The 24627-nt window shown below is 45.2% G+C and overlaps 1 protein-coding gene across 3 annotated transcripts in view; it reads left to right on the forward strand.

Moving 5' to 3' along the window:
• Positions 1 to 2986: 2986 nt before the first annotated feature.
• Positions 2987 to 24627, forward strand: part of LOC147022759 (uncharacterized) — a 59815-nt gene continuing 38174 nt past the window's right edge. The window contains exons 1-4 of one of the 3 annotated variants that reach the window (XM_085887552.1): positions 2987 to 3007; positions 13765 to 13936; positions 16361 to 16516; positions 17009 to 17145. In XM_085887552.1, coding sequence (XP_085743678.1) covers positions 13776 to 13936; positions 16361 to 16516; positions 17009 to 17145 — 454 coding nt within the window. In that variant the 5' untranslated portion in view covers positions 2987 to 3007; positions 13765 to 13775. The other 2 variants (XM_085887551.1, XM_085887553.1) reach the window with 2 other exon arrangements.

The raw sequence follows: 24627 nt of genomic DNA on the forward strand, positions 1-24627 counted from the left end.
GTGAACCTGCATTGATATAATTAAGAAAGGGTCAGCTGTACCTCTCCGGTAATACATCCAGATGGGGAATGAAAAGTTTGTCCAAACATAAAATTTTAAACTTTGTATGAGAGAGAGAGAGACCGAGACCGAGACCGAGACCGAGACCTAAAGCTAACGATGAAAATGAGAAATAAATGTCTGCTCGACCATCACCTCGTCTTTCTACCTGACCAGGTTGTACTTCGTGAACATTATGCCACGTCTGCGCGTGCCATCCGTGGATAAGTTCTTGGCTCAGTGGTGATCTTGAAACTAAAACGATGTCCAATTATTGTGATTCGACTTCACCCTTAAACTTCCGATAGTACAGCAGCCCAGAGCCCTTTCCCAATGTGGATATCCATTCCGAAGATGTGTCCTCATAAAGAAGAATTTACAAGGAAAGATAACCACTTATTCTTCTAATTATTCGTTTTCTTGTTCTTCTTGACTGGCCACAGTTATTCCCTTATTCTTGTGGGATTGGCTGGGGAAATTTTTAGCCCATTTCACGACCCATCTGCTGGGTCTGACATTTGACTGAGGTGAGGACAGGAATTTGTAATTTGTTCGGGGTGCTGGTGATAGCTCGCCTACTCCTCACGAAGGACACCGCGGGATCTTTAGCGTCCACCAACTAATGTCGACAGACGGGATGCCCGTTTCACGTGCATCCGAGGGACGGCACACACACACTGATGAATCACCTTGCCTGTGATCTTTTCTGCCCCGATTAACCCTAACGAGTCCAAACATCTTATTTGCAGGTTGCTGTGTTTCCTACCCTCCCCTCAGTGGTCTCTCTCTTTCCCTGACTTGTTGTATCTAACCCTGGTTAAACTGTTGCTACATTGCCTTGTTATTCTCCGTCACCTCGCTCTTTCATGAGCCTCGATTTTTGGATTCCAGTAGAAAAATAAAAACGTGGGGTGTATAAAATGTTCTACAAATGAGATATGAAGTTCCAAGACAGGCCCCAAAATCAGGTACGTTAGTGCGTGTTGGACTAGATTTGAGTCTGGTTCGTATAACTCGGATGCCCGACGTTCCTTCGGGGAGAGTACCACGATGCGGACACACCTGAACTATGAATTACTGCGGAGGGGGAAATGATGCCTCACTGGAGTCACTCATCTGGGCATTGGACATTGTTCACGCACGAAGGAATGTGTTGTTTGATGTTCATGAACGTATGTATGCGAACACCTCTCATAGGTGATGCTTTGGATTTGGAAACGTGCAAGTCAGGTCCCTGTTCGGCTTGGATAGAAAGATAGTAGATATCTGCTTTGTCCTTCAGCTACTTTATCTACCTGGTGTTGGCTTAATGGTTAAGGTGGTGGATTTTGGATCCTCGGGTCCTGAGTTCAAATCCTGCTCGGCTGTTGAATTAATACCAGGTGGGGTTGACTCTGCCTGTCATACTTCCGAGGAGGGCAAAATGAGTGCCAGCTTGCTGGTATACTGTGTCGGAGTGGCGACCCGTCCAGGATTGTGCCCAAAAGCCAAGGAGACTGCTTTGCCAGCACCAACGCTCTGCACAGAGTATGGTCCCAATCTCCTCCTCCTCCTCCTTTAGCTATCTGGGTTAAAGTTCAGTCTGGTTGCTTCCAAGTCATCGAGCGTGGGCCACTGGATTTTACTCACGCCGTTTATATCGTCTTACTTGATCACCTGAAGGTAGATGTATTTTGAGTGGAATCTTTAATTTCTACCATATCCTCGTAGGATCTTTCAACTTCCACCAGCCGATGCTGGCAGACGGGACAACCGGCTTGACGTCCACCGGAGGGACGGCGTACTCCGTGATGCAACAACGCGTCACGTGGGAAGCACCAACAGCACAGTTTATCATCAGGTCAGGAAATTAAAATCATTGCCATCTCTGTCATTAACAAGGCCGTGTGGACCATCTTGCCTGTGCTGTATCCAAACCGCAGCTCTCCCACCAACTGCAGGGATGATGTGCTATTCACAGAGCCGGTGATGCATCCAGAAGACCGAGGTTGTGGAACAAATCGTTCTTGTGACTCAAACACGAGGAAAACCTACATTTATAGAATTTCTGATAAAACTGGATTTCCATGGATTTGGAAGGAAAGCCCTGAAAGGTGTCCGTTCATTTGATGACATCATCGTGTCGATGACGTAACACGTTACTGAAAATATTCATTAATGAGTTAATGAGTTGTATGGTCTCTCGGAAAGATTAAAAAAAATCCTTTTATTAATGTTCGGAATTTTAACCTCCACACTCAGGGATCATCATCATCATCATCATCATCATCATCATGTGTATAAATCAAGAAGCATCAGCATTTCTTTGACTATAAAATGGTGGAAATACTTCATCGGTGTAAAATATATTATATCTTCCTGACTTACTCCGTTCAACATGGATCCTTTCGCTAATGCAACACTGTCTAGCGACCATGACCCGACATCACCTGCGATGCCACGCGGAGCAGGACTTCGCTCCCCCCTTGAGGGTGCTCCCAAAGAGCCACGCCCACCTCACCGTGTCTCCGCCCACTCACGAAGCGAACCGCTCTCCCCTTGAGGATGCTCCCAAAGAGCCACGCCCACCTCACCGTGTCTCCGCCCACTCCCGAAGCGAACCGCTCTCCCCTTGAGGGTGCTCCCAAAGAGCCACGCCCACCTCACCGTGTCTCCGCCCACTCCCGAAGCGAACCGCTCTCCCCTTGAGGGTGCTCCCAAAGAGCCACGCCCACCTCACCGTGTCTCCGCCCACTCCCGAAGCGAACCGCTCTCCCCTTGAGGGTGCTCCCAAAGAGCCACGCCCACCTCACCGTGTCTCCGCCCACTCCCGAAGCGAACCGCTCTCCCCTTGAGGGTGCTCCCAAAGAGCCACGCCCACCTCACCGTGTCTCCGCCCACTCTCGAAGCTAACCCCTCCCCCTTGATATTCATGGCGACTCTTATTTTTTTCGCTTTTCTCAGCGAACTTCAGGTTCTGCAACTCGAGGTATTTACATGTTCGTTATCGTCAAACATTTTAGCGACGCCCACCTTTGCATACATTAAAAAAAGGAAATAAAAACGGTCGTTTCGACCCAAAAGCTTCATCCTTGCGTTTGAATTCGTTCACCATGATGAACGGTAAGTTGTTCTTTCAGGGTTCGTTCAATTTAATAATTAACAACATGTCATCATGCTTCGTGGATCGACCTGTGAGCTGCTGATTGTTGTAAATTTAGGAGTAAACGAGCAGTTTTTATCGTTTCACTTCTTCAGTGACGTCATGTGCTGTTGCGGCAAGGTCTTCGACCCAACAAAATTTGCGCGGGATCGAGGCGGACGAAAAAGTCCAATTACAAACTTTACCAGAGCAAGCGAAACGAATTTTAATTATTTTCCCCGTCGATTTTGTGGATTTATTTATTTATTTACCGGTTTAATTTAATTATATTATCACAATGTTCTGCTCCGTATGTGTTCCTGCTGGGACGTCCGGGCAATATTTTGTTTTTTGGCCGACGTCACATTTCCCATGATGCTCACTGTTTTTTTTACCTCAAAGATGGCGGCATCTGCACGTGACACGAATGCGTGACGTCATTATAAAGCTTGGATGCTATTTAAGGGCCTTTCGATTGTTCGTCAAAAAGGACGTTTATGGCCAATTGAGTAATTGGTCATAAAATTCCACTTCCGCTCAAACCTCGGACAATATCATTGAGGATGATGAGCAGGAAAGTTGTTGCTACCCATGCACTTGTAAACGGCCAACATACGGATCAGGCCCTTTGCTCACGTCGAGGTGTTGCCTCCAAACGGGTGTTGTACACTCGGGTGTCATTGTGTAAATGGTCCGACATGCCGGCAGCAGCCCAAGTGGTCAATGATGTCACCCGTCTCCTCTGGCCCAACACCTCGCCAATTCTCTTGAGCCCACTTCCGAAATCATCCTTCACCATTTTGTACATTTTGCCGGTTATTCCCCTTTTGATTAAATTAGAACAAGCATTGTCAGCCAGAATCGTGGTAGAACCCCCCCCCCCCCCAATCCTTGTTTGTTGGCCAAGTATCATGGAGATAGAGTGGCCACGTGTCCGACCGATCACTTTTCCCCACGCCCCGTTTGTTGTAATTTTAGTTATTATTTTCCCCATGCTTCCACCGACCCACATCACCTTGGGGGCTAACTCACCACCCCGGGTGATGCGGAGGGCGACAAAGAGATCTTCCTTCCAACGCCCAGGAAAGAGACATTCGGCTGTGAGGAGCGTTCTTTGGCTCACCCCAAGAAAAGGTGGGCCAAGAAATCCTGTTTGAGTTGGTTCAAGAGTTGGTCAAGAAGAGCAGGACAAAGTGTGGGTCGAGTCATCACGGATAGTCGAGCTAATTCTCAAGGGGTGGCGAGACGTCAAGGATTACAGCACTGCTGGAGGAAAGGAGTCGCCCAGGCACCGCCAGTCATTGGCCGAGAGCGTGCCATGTCCCTGGGTGCGACCTCTGTGTTGGGCGACAATTTTCAGCCTCCTCACCACAACTGCACTTTCCATTCCCTCCCGTTATCTCCATACCATTTGTCCCTGCTCGCAGTTCCTTTTTTTTGCTTTGGTTTCCCACCTCGCCCAGCTTTGACTTTGGACGCACAAGGATCCATGGCCATCGCTCAGGTGTGTCTAAGTGCCGCAAATAATTAAATGTACCTGTTTGGTGTCAGGTTCTGACCTCGTTTTTGTGTTGACATCAAGTTTATCAGGTGTTTATCAAGTCAATAATTAATTATTTTTTTTTAAAGCTTTGTGAGCTTCCTTCTCGCCATGTCGCCTTGGTGGGAAAGGTCTCACTCGTTCGTCCCAGCCATTAGGCTTTAAGTGCAAAAAAAAATCATCTTCCTGCCAATGGCTTTTAATTTGGTTAACAAGATGCTTGGGATTAGCCGTTGTTCACCAAGACCCAGACACTTTAAAATATCAACCATAATCGAGAATGGTTTTCCAGACTCTCCTTCATCTACGCAACCTGATTATGATGTCGTGAAACAAATGTGTGCGATCAAACATCGTTCTGTGAAAGTTTCACACTCTGATAAATTGTTGTAAAATATCTTCTAAACCGGTGTGACCTTTTAAGAATGTGTGATCTTTGCGTAAGTTAAACTGAGCTGACTGTGCTTCCTCTTTATTAATCCACGTTGAAACAAACCTCTTGTTATATACATCGCCTTCAGAAAGTATTCAAACCCCTCGACTTTTGTCACATTTTGTTGAGTTCCAGCCTGAGTTTAAATTTTTTTGTCACCGATATACACAAAATACCCGGCAATGACAAAGTGAAAACGTGTTTTTAGAAATTGATAGAAATTTATCAAAAATAAAAAGCGGAAATATCTTGTGTCATTAAGTATTCAACCCCCAAAGGCAATACTTTGTCGAAGCACCTTTTGGCAGCGATTACAGCTTCGAGTCTTCTTGGGTACGTCTGTATCAGCTTTGCACATCTGGATTTGGGGATCTTCTCCAATTCTTCATTGCAGATTTGCTCAAGCTCTGTCAAGTTGAATGAGGTACTTCGGTGAACAGCAATCTTCAAGTCTTTCCACAGGTTCTGCTTCAGAGTGCAAATGACCTTAAACCGTGGAAAAGATATATGTTCCAACAGGACAATGACCCCAAGCATACGGACAACGCAACACTGGAATGGCTTCAGAACTAGAACGTGAAAGTCCTTGAGTGACCCAGCCAAAGCTCAGACTTGAATCCCATTTAGAATCTGTAGAAAGACTTGATTGCTGTTCACCGACGCTCCCAATCCAACTTGACAGGGCTTGAGAAAATCTGTGAGGAAGAATTGGAGAAGATCCCCAAATCCAGATGTGAAAAGTTGATACAGACATACCCAAGAAGACTCGAAGCTGTAAATTGCTGCCAAAAGGCGCTTCGACAAAGTATTGCCTTTGGGGGTTGAATACTTCTGTAAATTAGATGTTTCTTTATTTAGTTTTGAATAAATTTGTAAAAAGATTCTAAAAACATGTTTTCACTTTTTCATTGTGGGGTATTTTGTGTAGATCGGTACCAAAAATTTTAAATGTAATCCATTTTAAATTCAGGCTATAATAACAGAATGTGATGAAAGGTGAGGGGTGTGAATACTTTCTGAAGGCACTGGACTACCTCCACCATTGAAGGTGAAGGTTATGTTTTCACCTCTGTCTGTCTGTCTTTGAACAGGGTAACTCGAAAAGTTAATGAAAGGTTAATGAAACTTGTTGGCCAACTTGGGTGTGTGACAAGGACGAATTGATTAGATTTTGGTGAAGATCCAGATCCGAGAATTTTAAGTGATTCTTCACCAGTGAGAGATAGGGACAAAAACGATATATAGCACGATGTCTCAAAAAGCTGTGGACACGATGTCTCAAAAAGCTGTGGACACGATGTCTCAAAAAGTAGCACGATGTCTCAAAAAGCTGTGGACACGATGTCTCAAAAAGCTGTGGACACGATGTCTCAAAAAGTAGCACGATGTCTCAAAAAAGTGAGAGACCCAACAGCCAAAAACGATATATCGCACGATGTCTCAAAAAGCTGTGGACGGATTCGGACAAAACTAGGTGGATGTGCTGAATAGGTGACGAGAACAAGCCGATTCGATTTTGCTTCAGGTCCAGATGCAGATCCGGTCTACCGGTGGGACACAAAACGTAAACTTTTCAGCCAAGCAGAGGTATGTGCTCCACCGAGTGCTATTCTAGTTTTGAATTCTGTATTTCTCTGATACAAGAAAGCAACTGTGGACTTCTGGTGACGTAATCACTTTGGGGTACGCTTGCTTCTTCCTTATTATAAACTTCTAACAAATAATTATGTTTGACACGCCCGTGTCCATGACTAATGATATCTGAAACTAAAAGTATGCGATTTTTGTGGAAGTACTCAAAGTAAAACAAAAGCAAAAACAAAACGTTTTCATCGATTGTGTTAATTTATTTTCTGAAAACTGATTTATTTACTTGTAGCACTGCTCCATCATTTGATTATTTCATACTTATGAAGCATTACAGAATATTATTCTGAGTTTTATAGCTGGGTCAGGATTCAAAGCCAGGTGAGACAGCTTCGAGGTGAGTGTGTGTACCTTTAGGGTCTCGGGACTCTTGGCTGTCATGTAGAGGAGTGGTAACCTCTGCTGCTGAGCAATTATAATTTCCCAGTTTTACAAATAAATATTTTGATGAATGTGTTGACCTCGGTTGCGTAAAGGTTGGAGAGTACGTTCTGAATCTGGGAGGTCGGTGGTTTGAACCCCAGCCGAGTCATACCAAAGACTTAAAATGGTACGTGCTGCTTCCTTGCGTGAGGCTTCGCATTTAACAACGATAGAACATGGACGAACAACTATAGGTTGGCAACTGTTGCACGCGTTGTGCCTAAACATATAATTAAAATCTTCATCGTGTAAGTACTAACTTCAATTAAATGTCGATCGATCCTCGTATTTGAGAAGCTGTATTTTAGTGCGGGCAAATGTGTTTTATGGCTTTTATCCTCAAACGGTTTATTATGGGAGAGGGTCAGGAAAGTTCACCACCCTGCTAATCATTCACTGCATGTGGGGTTTCCTTCATTTGGCCCATCATTCCAAGTTCCTGCTTTGATGTGAAGCTGGCAGTACGATTCCGATGCCTTAGCCACACCTGGTTTTTACTGGTTTCACTGGAGGGGACTATAGGTGTGCTCTCCGTCTTTCCATCAATCCATCTGTCACACCTGTGGTTTTTCAGACTCCCCCTCCCCCCCCCCCCACATACCCTTTAACATATTCAACTGAAACTTGATACATGGCTTTATTATGATAAGTTACAGAACAAGTTCGAGCTTCAGGGCGTTTCATCAATTTTTCACAGATTTATGCCCTTTTTGGACTTGGAAAATATCATATCGATAGGTGACGTATTGCAAAGTAATTCTCGCTGTTATTTAATCTATAAATTTCATGAATTCCATTTTCTGTATTTAAAAAAAAATTTGAGTGTAAGTTTGTGATATCTAAGCATCATCCTTGAACGTAACATGTGCCGTTGTCGGCTGAGCGATGGGGCAGGGCAGATTCAAATTTGTCTTGGGGTTTTATTTTGACTCTTCTTGCACTTGATATGTTGATTGCTGTTTGGTACATTAATGGTCTTGTAATTTGATAGGTTGCAAGAAAATGGCACATTGATAGGAGGAAAGTATGGGTTGTGGAGCAGATAGATGGTCTCCTTGCAATTTGGACATCCCAAACTTACACCCTGTACAAATGAACCTTGGCATCAATCCAGGTGGTTACCTCACAATGAGGGAAATGACTCATATACCACCTGAGCACCTAGACAGCTTGTTTTCTAACAGCAGGGAATTCAAAACAAGCCACTGCGTCATAAAACTTTGGTACGGAGCTAACTTTGTATCCTCGCAATCTTCTTCTTCTTCATCTTTCGGCTGCTCCCGTTCGGGGTCGCCACAGCGGATCATCCGTATGATCCGCATTGTGATTTGGCACATGTTTTATGCCGGATGCCCTTCCTGACGCAACCCTGGTCGCCTCTTACGACACAGGGATATGGTACACCTATTTTAACCGGGGTATACACCGGCCCAGTATACTGGTACTCATTTCGCCGACCTCGGAAGGATGACAGGCTGAGTCAACCCCCTGGTGTATTTATTCAGTGGCCCAACGGGGCTTGAACTCAGGACCTTTTGGATCCCAAGCCGCTGCCCAAACCACTGCGCCAACACCAGGCTTAACTTTGTATCCTCGCAATCAACATCACAAGTTTTGACAAACCAGAAACTGCCTCAAATCCTTTAGTGTTGTACCCGAATTGCAAACCAGAAATACACTCGCAAAACCTGCAGCAACATGTCCAGATGGAAGGTCCGTGAGAAGACTTTCGAAATCGGGAATATGGGTGGGGGGTGGGGGGCACGGAGGAGTCGCGTACGATTCCAAATGACCGGTCTAACTCCCATTTTATGGAATTCTTTGGCTTCAATAGTACTACAGTTGTATTTTGTTTGTATTTATAGTTTCTCTTCGTGCATCTAATCCAAACATTCATGTTTATTGAATTCTTCTATCAAAACGCAGTAGCTTGGACAATTGATTATATTTTTTGATTTTTATTAAAATTGATGTTCAAGCGACTGGAAAAAATCTATTGTTATTTGTACATAAACATGTGCATTAAAAGTCCTGGAAAACAACCTTTTTGTCCTGGAAACTCCTGGAAATTTGGTCTTCTATGGCTTCCATGGCGAGCCATGTTCAAAACGCTTCTTCTGGCCATCCAGCCAAGTGAAACAAGTCTAACCAGGTTTGCATTTTCTGTACCTGTCAGTTTCCTATTTTCAAGCTTCCCGTTTTGTTAGCTCACCTGTTCGAAGAACAGAGAGCTATAGCGATACCCCCGGCGTGAGCGTGAAAATGTTAAAGTTTTTGGTGCAAGTTATTTCCTTTCTTATGTTTTTTATCTACCACACTATTTTTTACTGATTACAATATACAAATACATATATTGCTTTAAAATGATTTGGATCAGATTTCACTGCAATGCTTTATAAAAAATATCATTAGACAAGTCTTTTAAAAACGATAAATGTATAAACAGGAGAGCATTGGGTGGCTTTGACACCAACTCTCTGGTTTGTTGTATTACATGGTTTCCTCTTGAAAATAAAACTTGTACCATTGGTGTTTGCACCACCTGGTGGACATCCCATGTTCAACTGCTGACAACACCTTTGTTAAATCTTTCTCTTAATCATACGGATGAATGAGTTCTTCAGCTGTGCTGCAATTTTTTTTTTTTTTAACCTTTTAACTATTATCAATACTAACATGAACAAAATATTTCTTTCATTTCTTGACACCCACATCCTCGAGCACAACAGAAACATACCATCGTTACAACTGATAATGCAATACTTAGCGCAGTCCGAGCTCCGCTCTTTCCTCCTCAAATTTGCATTCTTGGCTGAACGGCTCGTACGTACTCCAACTACTCGTACAATTGCCTACAATGACATAATGTAGATACAATTCATGACGACCAACCAGCTTCAGGACCTGTTGATATGCATATGTCCGAGTTTGTAAAATATACAATTGAGGAAAAATTGAAGGAAATATAAAAATCTTTTGTAAGCTGTTGTGTTCAACATTTTTTAAATCATCATTATTTCGTAGGCTGCTGGTTGCATCATTGCTGGGAGTGTGGCTGTGCCACTGCTGCAGTGCCCCTGGTCCCAGTGAGCTGGTACTCATTTTGCCAACCTCGGAAAGATGACAGGCTGAGTCAACCCACCTGGTGTCATTTAACGACATGACAGGGGCTCAAACTCAAGACCCTAAGATCTTAAGCCAGCCCCCTTAACCGTTAAACCAACACCAGGCTTCTTAAAAACACAGGTCAGGTCAGGTATGGGAGCATGTGCCAGAACAGCGCGTCGCTGCGTCCACTTTCCGCCGGTACTCCAGGGGCCTCCGTCTGGCCATCCCCCAGGCAGATGCCAGGCCCATCCCCATCTCCTTGAGATGATGGTCAACCTGCTGCAACCATGAGGCACGTGGTCGACCCACTGGCCTCCTCCACTCATGAGACTCCCTCGCTGAGAGAATCTGGTAAGCAGGATCAGCATCAGGAAAACGAGCCACATGTCCATACAGCTGCAACTGACGCTCACGGACTATGCAGGTAACAAATCTTATCCGAGTCTCTCTCAGCAACCGCTCGTTGGATACAAAATCCAACCAGCGATAGCCAAGGATTCTCCGAAGACACCTGGTACCAAAGGAATTAAGTCTCCGTCTCAGATCCTTGGTCAGAGTCCAAGTCTCGCACCCATAGAGCAAGACTGGAAGTACCAAGGACCTGAAGACTCGGACTTTCGTCCTCCTGCACAGGTACCGGCAGCGCCACACCCCATGATCCAGTGAATCCATGACTCCCCAGGCCCGACCCAGACGTCTATTGACCTCTGACTCGCAGCCAGCAGAGACATGAATATCACTGCCAAGGTAAGTGAATCTCTCCACGACCTCAACATCCTCACCACAAACAGACACAGACAGGACAGCAGCATCCAAGATGTCACCGAAAGCCTGGATCTTAGTTTTGACCCAAGAAACCCGTAATCCCAGCGGCTCCGACTCCTCATTCAGCACCTCGAGGGCCCCCAAAAGGATGTCTAAAGTCTCCGCAAAGATGACTGCATCGTCTGCAAAATCAAGGTCCGAGATCTTGACATTCCCAAACGATGCACCGCAACTTGATCTCTCCGACATCCTCCCTAGAATCCAGTCCATACAAGTGCTGAAAAGTGTGGGGGCAAGTACACATCCCTGACGAACTCCAGTAACAACTGGAAATAAGTCAGAGGTGGTACCACCACACTTCACAGCACTCTCAGTACCAGAGTAGAGTTCAGACATCAGATCGATCAGTTTTGGTGGCACCCCACGAAGACCAAGAATCCTCCAGAGGACATCCCGATTCACTGAATCGAACGCTTTACAGAGATCAACATAGGCTGCAAGCGGCCCCTGCCGAAACTCTCGTCTGCGTTTGGTGAGGACACGAAGTGCAAGGATACGGTCAATCGTTGACCTCTTTGGTGTAAAGCCTGACTGCTCTGGACGCTGGTGCTCAAGCAGATGGTGGCGAACCCTATCGAGAATTATCCGAGCAAAGACCTTGCCCGGCACTGAGAGCAGCGTCACCCCTCGGTAGTTGTTGCAGTCTTGGCGATCACCCTTCCCTTTCCAGAGAGGGACAACAAGGCCCCTCTTCCAATCAGTTGGGATGATACCTGTGTTCCAGGCAGAGCACAAAACTGCATGCAACGACACGAGTGCAGCATTTCCACCAGCCTTGAGAAGTTCGGCATGGATGCCACAGATCCCTGGAGCTTTGCCCCGTTTCAACTGGTTCACCGCAGCCCGTGTTTCCACAAGCGAAGGTGGACCACAGTTGATTTGAGGGTCAGCAACAAGGATTGTAACACCCTTGACGTCCAACTCGACAGCTGGGGGATCAGCCTGGGACAACCGCTCAAAGTAACCGGCCCAGCGGGCCTTCACTTCAGACTCCTCTGTCAAGAGCCTACCACTCTCTGCTCGAACTGCAGTGCTCCAAGGGATGGGCTTGGATGAACGTAATGCGCGAATTCCCCTGTAAGCGGGACGAGAATCACCTGTCCACAGGTGATGCTCTACCCCCTCACAGATTCCTCGCACATAGGCCTCCTTGTCTACCCTCAGTGCACGTACAGTTTTACGCCTCAGCTCCCTGAACAGCTCAGCTCTGCCATTCAGCCTGGCCCTACGACTCTGGTCAATGGTATCCAGTGTCCCTCGAGAGACAAAATTCTTCTTTGCCCTGCGGTGAGTTCCAAGGCATCCACCGGCAACATCAAGGACGGTGGTCTTGAAGGCGCTCCACAACTCTTCAGGACCCCCCAAAGCATCCAGACCCCCCAAGTGTCCACTCAGCCTGTTCGCAAACTCCTCAGCTACCCTCTCATCCCTGAGCTTGGCAACATCCAGCCTAGGCTGGGATGGTACCATTCTCCAGGATTTAAGGTGCAGCTTTAGAGTTGCTACAACAAGCCTGTGGTCAGTATTGAGGAACTGAGCACTCCGGTAGAACCTGCAGTTCTGGATCATCCTCCAACAACCGTCAATGAGGACATGGTCAATCTCCTTTGCCACACCGCCAGCGTTGGAATACCAAGTCCAGCGATGAGCTTGTGGGCGCTGAAACCATGAACCAGCCACCCTAAGTCCATGACTTCTTGCAAAGTCAAGGAACTTAGTGCTATTCTGGTTCATAGTTCCTGACCCATGGGGACCAACACACACCTCATAACCATCCCTATCAGTTCCAGTCGATGCATTGAAATCCCCCAAGACTAGAAGTGTATCTCGTCTGGGGCACTGATCAACCACAGACTCGAGTGTGGCGTAGAATGCATCCTTCACGGTGAGATCACTCGCCTCAGTCGGAGCATAAACAGAGATCAGGGAAATGACACCTAAGGAGTGACGGATCCTTAATCTCATAATATGCTCGTTGACCGGTGTTACCACCCACCATTATCTCGCCGCAATCCGGTCTCCGAACCTCAGAGAGAGCTGCAATCCCGATGTCCAAACGCTTGAGCTCTGATGATAACAGAGACAAGTGATCATCCTCTCTTAGGGATAGGACATTCCAGGCACCCACCCGAAGGGACCGCCTCAGGTTAACCCAAGGAGACCGCCGTTTGGTGGACGACACCTCAGCACCACTCCGACACACTCTCCCGCAATCTGACCCAGGGATGTTACCCCGTGGTTTTCCCCTGTGGTTAAAAACACACTTAACTCCTTATCCCACGTCGTACGTTTGGAAATGTAATAGTGGTATTATTTCGTCCCCCCCACCTCCTTGGTTTGGAGTTAAGATTTGGTGTGAACTCTCGTGCTTGTGGTTTGCTAATCCTTTTACCTGACACAAAAGTTATTGGAGGAATCTTTACCCCCCCCTCCAAAAAAAATCAACTTGATTATTCAAAAAAAGTCTTGCATAACATTTTAAATCTTTAAACTGAATTCCAAACAGACTTTTTTTTTTTTTTTGCAGCTGCAATAGAACATGGACTTTTGATCTCTCCTTTTACATAGCAACATCACGAGTCACAACTCTGTGGCATAGATCCATCTGTGTGACACTCTTTTTCACAGTGCGTGGAAGCATGATGCAATATTGGCTCGACCATTCAAATGAAGGAACCATTCAGGAGATGATGCTGGATTCGGAAGCCGAGACACTGTCCGAGGACGAACAAGCTGAGATCCTCGGGCTTCTGCCGTCGCTGGACGGACTCCGTGTCCTGGAGCTTGGCGCTGGCATTGGGTTTGTTATGTCTTTCACGCTATCCCGTTAAGCATACCTAGGTGTTTATGGAGTGAATTTTCCTTTGCAAATAGAAAGGTATATTTCATGAATTGCCACGTTGGAGGTTCATATTTTTGAATCCAGAGGATTTTGAGTTGGAGAGAGTAGGGGGCTTGAACGAAACTTATTTGTGACATCTTAGAAGGGAAATCATAAATTTGCTTTTTAAGGTACATTGTTGTATCCCACAAAAAGTATCTCTGGTGCAGGTATTTATTTTTGTTTTTAACCAAGATGAAGTCCCACCTCAAAAACCCGCAACCTTTTCAGGAAAATCAAAAGTACCACCAGGTTACCTCGTAGCAGCGAAGACCCTCGAAAGGTTTTGACGGCGCAATGTTCTGAAAAAGCTTTGAACATTGCAGGTTTCATGAAGCAGCTTGACAACAAAAAAAAGTTTTTCTTGGTAGTGCAAGAGAATGGTCGAACCGTTCGTCCTTCAGAATGACGTCCTGTAACGATTGAAGGGATTAAGAGGCTTCCACACCGAGTGGACGAGCATCACATGTGGGGGCATGCAAGTTATCAGACTCTGAAGGTCGTTACGACACTCCGAGCGAATGACCGCTGCCTTACTGCCATCCGAACTTGCTTCCTGACAAGAATGCTGTGACCTCTAGTCCTGCCGGTGTCCGTTGTGCTGAAAAATCTTCTGCATTAATTTTGTCTGTACCCAAGCCCTGTCTCCTTCAGCTATTGCTCATGGCTTCGTCTATCAAGCCCCAGAAGTCATTTTTATGCTGAACCCTCTTGATGGTAGATATGTCCTTCCTCAGATGTGTTGACCAAAGCTAGACCCAGTATTGCAGATGAGGCTTCACGAAATTCCTGTGCAGTGTTAGCACTCCCTCCTTTGATTTATATAATTTATCCCCCTGTAAATACAAGCTTCTTCAATGGCCCCAATTTGTGTGGGGTTGGCCGGGGGAAGTTTTGGCCCAAGTTGTTCACGAACCAACTGGCCAGGCCTGACATTTGACCAGTTTATAGCTGAGTCAGGATTCAACCACAGGTTACACGGCATCGAGCCGAGTGTTCCTACCTCCTGGCCATCCTGCCAGCACCCACTTGCAGATACAATCTTAAACCCTGTTAGCTTCACCTATTACTGTGTATCACATGCTTCAGTAAGACTGCCGCTTGCATCATATAATCTGTATCTCCATTATTCCTATCTCTCCCTAGAACCTTATATTTATTTATGTTAAACTGCATCTGCCAAACTTTTACCCAATCAATTAAAGTCTATCGACTCTCCTGAATCTGACTGCTCCTCCTCTCCTTGTATCCAAGCTTAGTGTCATCTACAAATTTAGAAAGCAGACTCTTAACAGCACTATCCAAATCGTTGATTTTAAATTATGAATAATCATGATCCCAGTACAGATCGCTGAGGTACGACTACCTGCAAGCTACATCCTCCCAGCCAGCCATCTTCTCACTCACGAACACTCTTTGCTTCCTATCACCAATCCAGCTTCTAATCCAATTAGTTACACAACCAAACATTTCACAAGACCTAACCTCAACCTCTCTTGTCGTAGCTTATCAAACGTCTTCTGAAAGTTTATATATAGGATATAGACTGCACCCCTGCACTTCTTTCATTCACCCAGACAGAAACTGCTTCATAGAACTCTGTTCCCCTCTGATCCCCAATTAACGTCGACAACATCTTCCCCACAACTGAAGTTTAAACCATCTGGTCGATAAGTCTGAAACCAACTCAACTTCCTGAATCTTAGAATCTAGATTCTTAATCCTTTTGTCTTCAGGTGGATTGTAATCCAGTGTCCTGCACCAAAAAAAGCCACCACTGCGTATCAAGGGAGAAAGTTCACCGGTCAATGCATCGATGCCAGGGTGCTCTTAGGCACAAAGCATTTGGTATTGAAAATGTTGTCCTCTTTTTTTTGTTGTTTTTTTTTTTACAAGGAAATTATGCACAGGAGGAGGCCATTCGGCCCATCATGCCTGCGCCACACCAATACCAGATTTAATAAATCTGTCAATACCCCTTCCCTTCGCGTGCAGCCTTTTGGCTGCTACACTGGTCCTGATTTCGCCGACCTTGGAAGGATGACAGGCTGGGTCAACCCCACCTGATATTCATTCAACAGTCAGGCAGGATTTGAACTCAGGACCCTGGGATACCAAGCCCACCACCCTAACCATCAAGCCAACACCAGGCATAAATCTTATAATGTCAATCAATCTTTTGACGATTCTAAAATTTAACCTGAATAATTACCACTATTTTATTTCATGACATCGATCCGGCTATGATCTCTTATGACGATGACTTACCGCTCGGTCATCGTAGTACACGTGTCGTCCATTTGTTTAACTCCAGGAGTGATTATTGTTGTTGTTGTTGTTCAGTCGCTTTACAGGTGCAATTGCTGACACTGCAGAACATGTCACTGCGGTTGACTTCATGGAAAAGTTTTTGCTCGAAAACAAAGCAAAGAACGGAACCCGAACGAATGTGACGTTTGAACAAGCAGATGTCACCAACCTGTCCTACCCCAATAACAGGTCGGTGGAGCAATGCTTGCTTGCACCTCATAGTTGTTGCTACGATTGCAAAATGAAATTCGATTTGCCTTTATTTTAACTTTACATTCATTCTGATGAAATATTTGAAGCAATTTTGTTAATTCATGAAAAATACTGACTGTAAAGTATACATCTTTTCTGGATACAAACAAACAGGGGTGAATACATCATCTCCGTCCACCTTCGGTGGTGGAGGTAACAACAACTTGGATCAGGGGTTAATCGGTTTGCTGATCCCAGCGCAATTTTCCCCTCTGAAAAATGCAAAATGTCGACGGTTATGACCTCACCACACCTGAGTTGCAAGGACCAGAGTTCAACTCCTCTTTTTATTGATTGCTGTACAACTACCATACAATTTTATACATCCGTAATCTGATAGCCCTGAGGCCTGTTGACTGAAAATGTCATCAAGTTGGTTGTCTTGTCTTTTCAAACGATGGTATTATCTCCTTTGTCATCCACATGCAGTTTTCACCTTGTCTTTTCAAACTGGCTGTTCATGTACTTGGCGGAAGATGAGTTGAAGGCTCTCGCTGATAAAATACTTTGTTGGCTGCGCCCAGGAGGATACCTGTTCTTCCGGGAATCCTGCTTCCAACAGTCAGGTGTCATATCATCCTCCTGTTCCTCATTTTTATTTTTAGATCCTTGTGGAAGATCTCTAAGTGTTGCTCATGTTGTTGTTCTTGTGGACTTTTTTGTTTCACAGCCTACAGTTTTCATCGAAACTTCCTGAAACTTGGCATATACATGTAAAAATACCCTGCGTAGACAGTAACCATCTCCGATTTTAAAAATTCCTCCTAGAAAAAAAAGTTATGACGTCAAAATATCTCTGCAAATGGAAATCGCCTAAAAAAAATTATCTCCGAAACGAGGCAAGCTTTTTGAATTCTGTTTGCGGGAATCGAACAGGGCATTATCAGAGATGAATTACCGCACATATGATGCATCACTATGACGTCATATCAATTTTTATGACGTCATTCCTATTTTTTGTTTCACAACCCAGAGTTTTCATCGGATCTTCGTGAAACTTGCCATGTATATGCAGAAAGCCCACGCGCAGGCGGTAACCGTCTCCGATTTTGGAAATTCTTCCGCGAAAAAAAGTTGACGTCATAATATCGTCGCTAATGGAAACCGCCAATACCATTATCTCCGAAACTAGGCAAGCTGTTTGAATTTTGTTTGCGGGAATCAAGCCGGGCATTAGCACAGATAATTTATCGCAAACCTGATACATCACGATGACGTCATATTCGTTTTTATGACGTCATCATTAAGAGGACGAGGATCTTGGCTCATTTGAGCTTGTTATCCCTATCATCCAGAATCTGTTTTTCATTGGTTTATTTCTGCTTAGTTTAGACTTCTACTAAAAAAAAAAAAAAAAAAACACTTTTGTTTTTCAATATTTATGAATTGCTATTAAAAAAAAAACATTTGACTGACTTTAGATGTTTGTATTTTCTTCAGTTTATTATTCCAACAATTTTCAACTAATAGATTGAATCAATATGGTGTTAATATCGACATGATGGGCCAAATGGCATCTTTGAGTGTAACAAGTGGGTGAACTTAGTGGGATCCTCGCATCCTGAGTTCAAGACCCGTTGGCTGCTGAATTAACACCAGGGGGTTGACTCAGCCTGTCAACTTACCGAGGTCGATGAAATAATTATCAGTGCAGCAGCCAAAAGGTCGCACACAAAGGGAAGGGGGTATTGACGGATTTATTAAATCTAGTATTGGTGTGGTGCAGGCATGATGGGCCGAATGGCCTCCTCCTGTGCATAATTTCCTCGTAATTCCTTGTAACTATCAGTCACAGAATTTGTTGAATCGCACTCAGAATGCTCATAACTGTTGAGTATGAGAAACTTGTGATTCCTTCACGATGACTCGATGGCGAGGTGGTAGAGCTTCAACCGTATAAGCAATGTGGTCTGGCTTTGACTACCGGTTCAAGTCGAAAATTTTCACATGAGTCCGACTTGAGAATTTATTCTTGTTTAACATATACAACATTTTTTTTTTATATGTACAGTGCCTTCAGAAATGATTCACATCCCTTAACTTTTGTCACATTTTGTTGTGTTACGGTCTGAATTTGAAATGGATTAAATTAAATTTAAATTTTTTGTCATCGATCCACACAAAATATCCCATTAATGACAAAGTGAATACATGTTTTTAGAAATTTTTACAAAATAATCAATCAGGAAAATCTCAAACGTCTTGTGTCAATAAGTATTCAAGTCACAACTTTGTGGCAGTGCCTTTGGCAGCGATTACAGCTTCAAATCTTCTTGGGGATGTCTGTATCGGCTTTACTACTACTCGGCGGACGCATACGAGATGGAGTTCACAATGCCGCACCATGAGTCTTTGTCCATCATCAGTGTCTGCATGTCCGCCATGTCATGCTGGATATCCCTTGCTACGCAGTCGATGTAGTTCAGTGGCCTTCTTCCTCTGGTTGGGCAAGGCAATCTCAAGCAGATCACATCAGATATAATAATCAGCTTCTGGATCAGCTTAACACATCTGGACATGAGGATTTTCTCCCATTCTTCCTTGTAGATTTGCTCAAGCTCTGTCAAGTTGGATGGGGAGCGTCGGTGAACAGCAATCTTCAAGTCTTTCCACAGATTTTCAATGGGATTCAAGTCTGGTCTATAGCTGGGCTTCTCAAGGACTTTCATATTCTTGTTTTGAAGCCATTCAAGTGTTGCTTTGGCTGTATGCTTGGGGTTGTTGTCCTGTTGGAATGTAAATTTGTCACGGCAGTCTCAGGACTTTTGCACTCTGAAGCAGGCTCTCCTCAAGGATTTACCTGTATTTGGCTCCATTCATTGTTCCCTCCATCTTTACAAGTCTCCCTGTCTACCACTGAAAAGCATCCCCAGAGCATAATGCTGCCACCATCATGCTTCATGGTAGGGATGGTGTTAGATGTGTGATGAGCTGTGCTTGGTTTCCGCCGTAGCGGTAACGTACGGTAACGCCGTAACGTAGCGCTTTGTATTTAGGCCAAAGTGTTCATTTTTCCTCTCATCAGACCACAGAATCTTTTGGGTCATGCTCTCAGACTTTCACTTGCCTTTTTGCAAACTCCAGGAATGCTGTAATGTGCCCTTTTCTCACGAATGGCTTTCATCTGGCCACTCTCCCATCAGGCCTACATTTGTGAAGTGTTGCAGAGATTGTTATCCTTCCGGCAGGTCCTCCCATCTCAGCCAAGTAATTCTGTCGTTCTGTCACAGTGGTCATTGGGTTCCTTCTTGCCCAGTTGCTCAGTTTTGTCGGACGGCCAGCTCGATGAAGAGTCTGTGTGGTTCCATATTCTTTTCAATTCCTAATGATGGAGATTACTGTGCTCTTAGAAATTTTGACACTCTAGAAATTGTTTTATACCAAGTTGTAGAGACATCTCAAGGATGATAAAAGGAAATTGGATGCACCGGAGCTCAATTTGGAGTGTCATAGCAAAGGTCAGGTCAGGTATGGGAGCATGCGCCGGAGCAGCACGTTGCTGTGTCCACTTTCCGCCAGTACTCCAGGGGCCTCCTTCCTGCCATCCCCCAGGCAAATGCCTGGCCTATCCCCATCACCTTGAGATTCTGATCAACCTGCTGCAACCACGAGGCATGTGGTCGGCCCATTGGCCTCCTCCACTCACTGAGAGAATCTGGTGAGCAAGATCAGCATCAGGAAAATGAGCCACATGTCCGTATAGCCGCAGCTGATGCTCACGGACTATGCAGGTAGCAAATCTCATTTGAATCTCTCTCAACCACTTGTTGGACACAAAGTCTGACCAGCGATAGCCAAGGATTCCCTGAAGAGATCTGGTACCGAATGAGTTAAGTCTCCATCTCAGATCCCTGGCCAGAGTCCAAGTCTTACTTCCATAGAGCAAGACTGGAAGCATCAAGGACCTGAAGACTCAAACTTTTGTCCTCCTGCACAGGTACCTGCAGCGCCACACCCCATGATCCAGTGAATCCATGACTCCACAGGCCTGACCCAGACGTCTGTTGACCTCTGGCTCACAACCAGCAGAGACATGAATATCACTGCCAAGGCAAGTGAATCTCTCCACGACCTCAACATCCTCATCACAAACAGGTACAGACAAGATAGCAGCATCCAAGATGTCATTGAAAGCCCAGATCTTAGTTTTGACCCAAGAAATCCGTAATCCCAGCAGCTCTGACTCCTCATTTAATACTTCAAGGGTCCCCAAAAGGATATCTAGAGTCTCTGCAAAGATGACTGCATCATCTGCAAAATCAAGGTCAGAGATCTTGACATTCCCAAATGATGCACCGCAGCTTGATCTCTCCGACATCCTCCCCAGAATCCAGTCCATACAAGTGCTGAAAAGTGTGAGGGCCAGGACACACCCCTGATGAACTCCAGTAACAACTGGAATAATGTCGGAGATGGTACCACCACATCTCACAGCACTCTCAGTACCAGAGTACAGTATAGTTCAGACATCAGATTGATCAGTTTTGAAGGCACCCCACGAAGACCAAGAATCCTCCAGAGGGCATCCCGATTCACTGAATCAAACGCTTTACTTGATCTTGAATCTTGATGCTTTACAGAGATCAACGTAGGCTGCAAGCAGCCCTTGCTGAAACTCTCGTCTGCATTCGGTGAGGACCCAAAGGGCAAGGATACGGTCAATCATCGACCTCTTTGGTGTAAAGCCTGACTGCTCTGGGGACTGGTACACAAACAGATGGTGGCGAACCCTATCAAGAATTATCCGGGTAAAGGCCTTTGCCTGGCACTGAGAGCAGCGTCACCCCTCTGTAGTTGTTGAAATCCTTGGCAATCATCCTTCCCTTTGCAGAGAGGGACAATAAGGCCCCTCTCCTAGTCAGTCCGGTTGATGCCTGTGTTCCAGGCAGAGCACAGAACTGCATGCAAAGACATGAGTAAGGCATTTCCACCAGCATTGAGAAGGACAGCATGGATGCCACAGATCCCAGGAGCTTTACCCCATTACAAACCGGTTCACTGCAGCCTGTGTTTCCACAAATGAAGGTGGACCACAGTTGATTGGATGGGTCAGCAACAGTGATTGTAACACCGCTGACATCCAACTCGACCGCTGGTGGATCAGCCTGGTACAGCCGCTCAAAGTAACCGGCCCAGCAGGTCTTAACTTCCGACTTTGTCAAGAGCCCACTGCCCTGGGCTCCAACTGCAGTACACCAAGGGACAGGCTTGAAGGGATGCAATGCGTGCATTCCCCTGTAAGCAGGATGAGAATCACTTGACCAACGGTGATGCTCTACCCCCTCACAGATTACTCGCACATTGGCCTCCTTGTCCACCCTCAACAAACGAACAGTATTTACGCCTCAGTTTTATGCCTACCTGAACAGCTCAGGTCTGCCATTTAGCTTGGCCCTATGACTCTGGTCAATGGTATCCTGTGTCCCTTGAGAGACAATTTTCTTCTTCGCCCAACGGTGAGTTCTAAGACATCCACCGGCAACATCAAGGACGGTGGTCTTGAAGGCACTCCACAACTCTTCAGGATTCCCAAAAGCATCCAGACCCCCACAATCTCCACTCAGCCCTTTTGCAAACTCCTCAGCTTCCCTCTCATCCTTGAGCTTGCCAACATCCAGCCTTGGCTGGGTTGGTACCATTCTCCTGGACTTAAACTGCAACTTCAGAGTTGCTACCACAAACCTGTGTTTGGTATTGAGGACTGAGCACTCTGGTAGACCCTGCAGTTCTGGATCATCCTCCAGCTACCATCAATGAGCACATGGTCAATCTCCTTTGCCACACTACCAGCCTTAGAATACCAAATCCAGCGATGAACCTGTGGGCGCTGCAACCATGAACCAGCCACCCGAAGTCCATGACTTCTTGCAGCGTCAAGGGACTTAGTGCTATTCTGGTTCACATTTCCAGACCCATGGGGACTAATACAAAGCAAAGGGTTTGAATACTTATTAATTTAAGAAAATGTTTTTCAAAAAACATGTTTTCACTCTGCCATTATGGGGTAATTTGTGTAGATTGGTGACAAAATTTTAATTCATTTTCAATTTGGGCTGAAACACAACAAAATGTGAAAAGGTTGAGGGGTGTCGCTTACATCTCAACTGATATACTGTATATATATATATATATATATATATATATATATATATATATATATATATATATATATATATATATATATATATATATATATATATATATATATACACATACATACACATATGTGTATATATACAAACGTACATACATGCATACACATACATATACTAGTGGGTTATGGTTACACTTTGTAAGCAATAATGAACCGTGCTTCCCCATTGTCTCTGGTCGCTCATCTGCATTTATTTTTTCCATATATATCTATTTTCATTCACAGATGCTTTCCGACGGTTCTGTGATTTTTTTCCCGGTGTCGTGACTTCGATTTCCGATGGCACGCAAAATTTCAGCTCTCGACATCATCCGGAATGTACCGAATATTAACATCAGTCAGTCATATATTGTTGTAGTTCTGCGAAGCTGGCACTCCCTCAATGCAATAGCACCCACCATACAGTAATTCTGAGACAGTTATCTCGTTAGTATTCATTCATTTACCCCTTCCATCTGTCGAGTGGGTAAATGGGACAAGATGCATTGTGTCGGCCTCTTATTTAGGTCTTCAATGCCTTATTCTTTGACTTATTTTATTCTGTTCATTTTATTTCATGCACACCAAACCAGTAACGTTACCTGTGGAGCTGGAGTAACAACTTCCACCGCGTCCTCATTTGCATACATGCGCCGCTTCTCCATTCAAACAGCGCACCATTAACCAACTGATGCCTCACCTCCAGACCCTCACCATGCTCACATCGACGCTACAAGGCTCACCTCGATCACTGCGACAACTTCTAAAAATCCCCATAACAAGCTATGCCCAACGTCTTCATCTCAAATGCCACAACCACTATAAACCACTCCAACCTCATCACCACAATCGTCCCAACCGCTTACAATGCTTCTACAACTTTCCCGTAGATGCCTCAGCACTTCCCCCACCTCTCTATAACTGCCGCAACTACCATCAGCTAACTGGATGCTCACCACAGTCATTGGGCATGCCAGGAAACGGGGAAAATAGCTGGTGCCTGCGAGACAGAACACTTTGGCTTGTAGCTCAAAGCACGAGTGTGCGCTGTGACTCATTCGGCGACGACGGTTTCGCTCTGGCGCTCCGCTAACTAACAGCGTTCAGATGGAGTCCAGTTCACCTTTGTGGCCGAAGAACGCTCCCGAAAACCCGCGCCCCATGTAAATTACGGAGCTCTATTACGTGGCTGAGCCCGAGTGACAGGCCATTTTCGGCTTTGGAGTCTGGCGAGGCGAGGATACTTCTCTGGGTGGCATCTACGCACAAATGGGGGCACGTGGAAATGCCTACAGGTCTTTTGATCTGATTTCTGGCTCCTCCTTCACTCAGGGTTCTATAAAAAGAGAGCGAATCAGGGTCTCTTTGTCTTTTGGGTCCAGAGCCTTTTCCGAGCCAAGTGTCGTCGTCTTCTGTTCTTGCCGAATGAGAGCTGAGCTGAGAGGGCAGTGTGAGAACGAACCAGGCGAGCAGCGCTGAGTCATTTCTGGGTCATCGGTACTCGGCTCCCACGGCGTTCCACAGTCATTACATTAAACATATTTTCAGATTTCAGAACACACACCCCGTTAAGCTATCTCTCATGCATCTTTCTCTCCCATCTGTTGTGTCATCCACAGCATCATTGAATGAACATACCGATTCACACCTCATCACACTTCCTCTTGCTTCTCACATTACATTACATTTTGCACCCGATTGTGTTACATAGGTCCGTCGACCGCACCAGGTCCAATGAGGTCGCTTACACCTCAACTGCTTCTCGTCTTTCTGTGCTATCTCTAATTTCCTTGGGTGTGTGTCTGCTAGCGTCTATAATGTGTATGACTTAAGATTGTAGAAATTTACATCGGTTTAACTGTTCCCTGTACCTTTCTTTTGTAAATAATAATTGCATTTATTTTGCCGCACCCAC

This window comes from Eptatretus burgeri, chromosome 7 (genome assembly GCF_056783735.1).
Source record: "Eptatretus burgeri isolate ZD-2024b chromosome 7, Ebu_testis_v1, whole genome shotgun sequence".
NCBI lineage: Eukaryota > Metazoa > Chordata > Myxini > Myxiniformes > Myxinidae > Eptatretus > Eptatretus burgeri.